Source organism: Montipora foliosa, chromosome 6 (assembly GCF_036669935.1).
Source record: "Montipora foliosa isolate CH-2021 chromosome 6, ASM3666993v2, whole genome shotgun sequence".
Classification (NCBI taxonomy): Eukaryota; Metazoa; Cnidaria; class Anthozoa; order Scleractinia; family Acroporidae; genus Montipora; species Montipora foliosa.
Window position 1 is genome coordinate 5,646,160 of NC_090874.1, and position 7,500 is coordinate 5,653,659.

Genomic DNA, 7,500 nt, shown 5'->3' on the forward strand with positions numbered 1-7,500 from the left:
AAAGTTTTCAAGTACAGCTACCTCCCGTCATCACTGGACAAGTCAGTTTTTGGCATCGCAGTAATCATCGTGGAGTCATTTGTGCCCGATTCCTATCAGCACTACCGTGATACAAACCTTCAAATTAGCAGTTCATATCGACAATACAAGAGGGACATTCCGGAGTATGTTCACAATCGCCCGATGCATTTCGTTAAGCACTGTCTGAGGAGCAAGTTTGCCACCGGCGAGTTAAAAGAAAGTGATGTAAAATGCGTCAGTTTTGAAAAAGGAGAGTTCCTCGTGAGAAGCAGTACAAACAGTAATCGCCTGTTTGCTGTTAAGTTACTGGATCCTAGTTGTCAATGTGAAAGTTGGAGCAGAACGCAGTTCCCTTGTAAGCATTTCTTTGCAGTTTTTCATTTCTTCGAAGAGTGGGACTTCAATGGCTTACCGGACAGTTACAGGAACAGCGTGTTCATAAACCTTGACCTCGACGATTTAATTGTGTCGAATCCAGCGGAAAAACCACCCTCACAGCCACCCACGTCGGATGACTGCCGCAATGGTCACGACGGACACGAGTACGATCCTCGAGACAAGGGGTCCACGCCTGACACGGCCAACGTAACAGTCGCCTCTCAGGAAGATGAAGAAACATACGAATTCAGCACAGAATCTTCCCTCCTGAACATGGGTTCCTCTAAGCCACTGTCCAAAATTTCCAATGTCAAAAAAGTAGGAAGACGTCTTCAAGAACGTTTAGATGCCCTAAGATCAGCTACATTCACGGTTGATGATGCTGGTGTCATTGAAAACGTTACCGTGACTATGGAATCTCTTCTTACGCAACTTAAGAATAATTCTCCCCACCAAAATGGCCTTCCGCTGCGACAAAGTCCTGCGAAAAAGAAGTTAAAGGTCACTGAAGTAGACTACCACAAGGTATTCCACAAGGCCTTTCCTGTACGTCGACGTCAAAATAAGAAAAGGAAAGACCGGGGAAATACTGTAAACGTGGGGAAGCCAAACGTGCCTTACGACAACACTATTATATCGGAACAGGTAAGCTTGTTTTCATTGCCTAACCTAATTTCTTATCACGATCCTCTTTACGGGTGGACTCTGTTGTAAATATGCCTCTTGATTGTCACATCGACTCGGAACAAGATGATGAGCCTACTGCCGTGCCACATCAAAGTGCTGCAGACAATTCTGCTGGGTAAAATACACAACGGGCGCATCTTGCATCATAATTTCCCGGCCAGCTTTCAAATTATCGATACCGTTAGACAAAGCCCTTTGAAACAGACAACCTACAAAAGGATCAAAGTGTCCACTTAGTTCTCTTTAACTCTAAGTGCAGGGCTATTTTTCAGTTTTTTCCAGGATGAATTGCCAGTATCATCATGCGATACCATGACAAGGATCAGGACGTTCCAAAACAACATCCCTTTGGATGAAGCTGTACTTCAGGTAGGGTCCTTTAAAATCACTGCCTCTGACTTGATGACCACTCTGCCTCCTGGGACACTTTCTGTAAAAGGAGACAAAGAGAATTGAAGACTCGATACCCTCTTTCAGAGATGGATGGCTTAGTGATACGGTAAGTGGTTTAAACGTGGTCTATTTAGGTTGCGTCGCAAATGTATACTGTGCATTACGGTCTACGATCAGCAACTGGAATTCGCCTTTTCTTTTTCAGATTATTGAAGCATCTCTGTGGCAACAAACACGACGACAAAAGAAACTATTTGCAGCTGACACTACCCTTTGTCCTGTGGTTCAACATGGGACAAGCACACGGCGATTGTGGATGGGCCAGAAATTCAACGGTATTGAAAAAGTTCTCATTCCGATGAACATGTCGGGAATGCACTGGACCTTGCTGGTAAGTTAGATTGATGTGACTTGGCAAAAACACTATGAGCCAAGGTGTTCCTTTACACGGTTTGTCCTCTATCTCTATCACGATATTTAGTGTACAACCAGCCTCTCCACATGCATAATATGCCATTTTACTTGAAATTGGGTGTATTTTAAGAAAACTATTCATACTAGTAATTTAGCACTGGTTGTCTTGCAAAAAAATTTGTATATATTCAATTGCATTCACATTTATTTATCAGTTTTTGCTTTGACCTCTCTAATGCAATTCCATGCGATTATTAATTTAGGTTTTGGACAAAAAGGAATCAAGCCGGGTTTACGTTGACCCTTTACATGGTTGCAACTATCCAAAGGAAATAACTGCTCTTTCATCTCCAAGCCTTTACAGCATCATCAAGAAGATAAGGTGCTGTTTCATCAGGGAATTAGTCATCCCTAAATTAACGTTATAAATGCATTGCTTTTCAATATTCTAGCAACCAATATTCTAGCCTGTAGGCCAGCACTTCCTTTCATTGTCTGCACAGAACAAGAAGAGTATAATGATACACTTTCTTATGCTAGTTACATCATACCAGCTGCGATTCAAGTGAAACTGCATACACCACAACTAAGGCTAGTTTCTAGACAGCAACAGGACTCTTTTTTGGAAAAATTGATCAAACACGCATGACACAAGGACATACAATGCTTTGTCCGAACAACGTCGTCATCCTACTACAGTCACAAAATAATACAATAGTTATGAATTAAAACAAACAAAAGAGTAATAGTATTGCTGTTATCCATGTTAGTGAGGCTGCCGACATCAAAACAGGATGGAAAAGCCAGGATTGGAGATGCATTGAACCTTCCCATTTTCAGCAAAAGGATGGGTTCAATTGTGGTGTCTTAGTTTGCACGGTAATTTTCCAGCTGCCAATTTCTGTCATTCATTTACATACAATGTATACCTTGATATGTACATGTCATTCATTGGTTAATATCAAGCCTTCCAGTTATTAATTTTGTTTAGTTTGCAAGGATCCTGTGTGAGAAGAAACTGACAACCAACCTCAATGTCACTACTGAAAGGAACAAGTTGCTATCCATGGTTCCAGATAAAGTCAATACTCCAGCATAAGGGTGGATCACTGACATTGTCCAGGATGGGGGAAGGTCATTACAAGAAAAGAATAAACCATGTCGTTTTTTTTTTTTTTGGGGGGGGGGGGGGGGGGGGGCAGGGAATGTAGTTTGAATACATCCTGGAATAACACATTGAGAGCATGAATGATAGAAACTGTTCATACACTGTAAAATATGAAATGAAACCAAATCTCACACTTCATTCTTTCCCTTTATTAGGGGTAGAGATGCTTTTGTTTGCAAAGTGTGTAGGCTGGACGACAATGAAGATTGGCTTGGCTGTGAGAAATGCGGGCAATTTTTTCATGCAAGTTGCATTGGAGTAAACTTTGCTGAAGCTCTGCAAGACCCCTTTTTCTACTGCCCGTAAAACAATTCAGGATCTTGGGCTTTGGAATCTAGTATCCAGCTCTTGAAATCAGGAATCCCACCAGATAAATGAGTCTACAATCCTAGACAAAAGTAGTTGGGAAGGTTATATAAATAAACCCCACCAGAGCTGTATTTCAACCCACTTCTGTTAAAACGCAAAAAACACTTTCTCCTTCTGTTATACAGCCCCTCTCCCACCTATTCAATGATGGAAGGTAACACTACAATTTCCTACGAAAAAGCATTTAGTTTTGCACAACATTGAAAAAAAAAACAAGAATGTTTGCCACAAATTTAAAAGTCTTCAACGTTTAATAGATCTCTAGGAAGGGAAAGTGAAGCATTCTAGTTGCCAATTTGGCGACTAACTTACAGGAATTGAAAAAGTTAGCCTCACTGGCACCTTTATAGTATGCACCACTTCATGCCCTGTACAAAGTGTACAACAGTTACTCAGCACCACACCGTTACCTGAGCGCAGGTAAAAAAGGGATTACAGCCCCTAATAACGACCCTTATTATAACAATATCATTAAGCATGTACATCGAGAGACTGGACAAGTATGTGTACGTTACATATCAAATTTGATTTCAGGTTGAAATCATTTCGCTATGGGTTGTTTTCTAATTTCCTTTGTTTGTGATCGATAATTTTAAAAAATGCATCAAAGACAAAGGAAACTCAATTTAACCTGAAAAAATACCTGTAATGTATACTAGGAATAAAGGGTGCAACCGCCTATGTGCCCTCTGGGCACTTGTCTCTTATGACAGATGACTGAAAATAAAATTTAAAATGACACTAGAAATAAAGTGGTGACAAAGACTAGTGCTACAGTTCTTTATGCACACATAAGCTTTCTATCCTCTTTCACATAAAATTATAGAGCAATATCATGTCTCCTCAGGTACGTAATGAAGGGACGCTATTTACAGCTGCATAAAGGCCTTAATTTCTCCGTAAACAACATTTACATTAACCTTGCGATAGGGGTCGTATGCGTTTCTATATCCAATATAGATTTGTTTGCGAATCGTTTGCCTTTGAAAACGTTTATGTCAAGGAACGAAATCTCAGAATATGATCTTTCAGCCGTAAACTTCATAGTTTGGTGGTACTTGTTCGATGAATTGCGTGACTTGGTGTTTGTGTACATTCCCAATTGAGAATATATCGTCCATGTACCTTTTCCAGGCTAGTGGTTTTAGAGCGCTTTAGTTAAGAATCTCTGTTTCTATCACCGTCTCTCGAAGCAATCAGCCGTGAAATGCACGGAACAAATCTTAAAACGCCCCTTAGGGTTGAAGTGTGCGCGATGCATTAGTACGAAGGCTCTCCACTTTTGCATTTCAGGTCTGCTCTTTGGCGCATGAAAGAAATTCCTTCTCTGGGATCTGACTTGTTGCTACAGTCCTGTACAACGCATTTGCAAAAAGGCATCTTTGCTTGATATTTCAAGCGGCAAGCATGAAAGAGAAGACCGAGAAGAAACCCCCTTTTTGCTCTATTTTTTTTTTTTTTTTTTCACGGTAGAGCTGTCACTTCTATTTGAAAGGATACGATGACGTCACGGCAACCTCGATCCATTCCCCTCCTCCTGCTCGGACATTTCTTGTTTCGGTAATGGCGGACCTCCACTGGAGAATAACACGGCTCAGAAAATCGGACTTCAAGTAGGAATTTCGATCTCAGGTTTGGCATGTGTACTTATTAGCTTTCAAACATTGTAAAAAACGAAGAAAACAAATAATGCTTTATTTGGTCACAGTAGCACTTTAAATTACTAGGATATAAAAATTATTTTGAATTCATGCATACGCGATTGATGGCGCTAAGAAAGATAATTTTTGGTGCACATGACACAAAAGAAATGTCCTTTCGCCTTGCAAAAAAAAACTTTGCTCGACAGGTTGAATTTACAACCAAAGTTTTAAGTTAAAAGTAAATTTGTGCGTACTATGTCCTTGGTCCGGCCACCTGACGGCAGCATTTCTGTCCCGGACGATAACACAAAAAGCCAAATAGGTCAAACTACTTATTGAAAAAGAGAGCCTCGAAAAGTTCAGTAAAGTAAAGTAATATGTTCTTTTTGCATGTAAAAGCAGTTCTCTTGACTCTTGAAATTAAGTGCAATTTAATTTCTTCATGGAACAAAACTGGCGCTCTTTACTCAGAAGTTTCATTTTAGTTTACAAGTTTCAATAATACCTATGAAAAATAAACAGGAATTGAAATCAGATGATACTTGGAACATTTCTTTTACGCACAGTTTGCGTACGCTTACAAAGTGGCTGGACAAGGGCCCTTCGAAAGGAGCAGCCATTTTCCATTATGGAGGATTTTTGATAGCGCTCAGAACCTGTTGGTTTGTCACACGTTAGAGTAATGTTACGGTAACTTACACGACAATTTTCAGCTCTCTATTGTTCTTTTACAATAAGAAAGGCTCATTTACGTCTTTTTCGTCCGGACCAGGGACCACATACTGTAGTGATACTGGCTTTAGTTTAAAAGAGCCTTATTATAGTCACGTAATCTAAATTCTGTAGCCTTTGCAGACCTATAAATCATTACTAGTCTGCCCTTTTTTGTGTACATCTTTATATTTTAAAAACAAAAAGTGCCTGGCGCGTTCCTCCAAGAAAAATGTTTACAAATTATTTTTTAAAGTGTCATTTCAAGTGCCATTTTCTGCACTTTGACATCTTTTCGAGTTTTTACTCAGTTCTTGTACTTCAAGGCAGAAGTGAGAAGTTTCACAGATGGATCGAAAAAGTGCAAAATCTAGCATCCCCTAGCATCTTAAACTTCGTAATGATTCGGGAATTCGATGAAAATTCATCTCATGGGCCGGAGGGGAGAGGGCTTCTTCACAGGGAACCTTGTCAAGGGTTTTGTCTAAGGGTTTCTGAATTGAAATGGAATAAGTTATCACATTCGTAAAGAGGCCTTGAGTCTGACAGGAAAGTAACCTTTCCCATCTTCTAGGATAAACATTCTTTCAAACCTTTGCATTCAGTCTCCCTATTTTCTGGAAGAATGAGTGTTTTGGTAAGGAAGTGCAAGTCAGATATTTTCTTGCCCACAATCAACTGTTTGTCTCCTCTCCAGTCCTAACTTTAAGAGAACAAGGGGCTACAAGAAGTCCATATTAATATCCCTTTTGCCCCTAAGTGGTGGAGTGCAATAATAACATCATTATTGTCTAGACAATGCATTATCTATGACTGTCAGTCTTTGAGGGAAGGGATATTAGGTAAGGGTATTTTTTTTTTAATTAACAAATGTTACTATACTTACAATACTAACAGTACGATCACTACAGTACTTACCAAACGGTGTTAATTTACACCATACAAAGCAATGCAAAGTCGAAAGAAAAAAATAAAATACAAAACAAAAGTTGCAAGTACTTACAATCGCTATAATATTGCACAGTATACAATACAAACAAAAACTACAAAGGTTACTGAATACAACCAAAATTAAAATGCGGTACATTGACGGAAAACGCTCTTATGTACAATCAACAATAATGTGTGTAAAGTTCTGCCATTTAGCAAAGAAAAGAGCTAAGAGAGAGCTGAACATGGTGGACTCAATTGGCGAATAATTCCATATATAACGTCTTGGGGGGACATATCTAACTGAAGGTTGCATAATTGCAAAATCCAATTTTGAAATTCAGACCAAAAGATTGACGCTTGCACACATTCAACAAACAGGTGTGTAACAGTTTGGTGTATTGCGGGGCAGAATGGACAGTGCGGAGACGAAACTTTTTCCAGTTTATACAATAATGAGTTAGTAAATAAGATGTGGTGAATGATTTTGTATTGGAACATAATTAGTTTTGTTTCTTTTGTCGCCTTAAAAGGTAGAAGGTAAATCTTAGAAAAATCGTCACGCTGAAAGTTATAATGTTCAAGCCTTTTTTCGGCGGTGGGACTGGGTAATGTTTGCCGGGTGAGAAGATCTTGATATAGGGTCTTACAGGAGAGGGGTCTACTTGAAGTACATATGGTTAATGCAGGTGTTGGGTTGCTTTCATTATTGAACAAACATTTTTTCCATTCACTCGGTATGGCCGATACAAGGCTGCGGTAGGTTAAATTATGACATCTTTTTGT

General features: G+C 39.5%; 1 protein-coding gene across 1 annotated transcript in view; it reads left to right on the forward strand.

Moving 5' to 3' along the window:
- Positions 1 to 3,851, forward strand: part of LOC138004971 (uncharacterized) — a 5,814-nt gene extending 1,963 nt beyond the window's left edge. The window contains exons 2-6 of the mRNA XM_068851264.1: positions 1 to 1,044; positions 1,369 to 1,455; positions 1,685 to 1,870; positions 2,157 to 2,275; positions 3,217 to 3,851. The exon at positions 1 to 1,044 is cut by the window's left edge and continues 586 nt beyond it. Coding sequence (XP_068707365.1) covers positions 1 to 1,044; positions 1,369 to 1,455; positions 1,685 to 1,870; positions 2,157 to 2,275; positions 3,217 to 3,367 — 1,587 coding nt within the window. The 3' untranslated portion in view covers positions 3,368 to 3,851. The remainder of the gene's footprint in view (positions 1,045 to 1,368; positions 1,456 to 1,684; positions 1,871 to 2,156; positions 2,276 to 3,216) is intronic.
- The last annotated feature ends 3,649 nt before the right edge of the window (positions 3,852 to 7,500 follow it).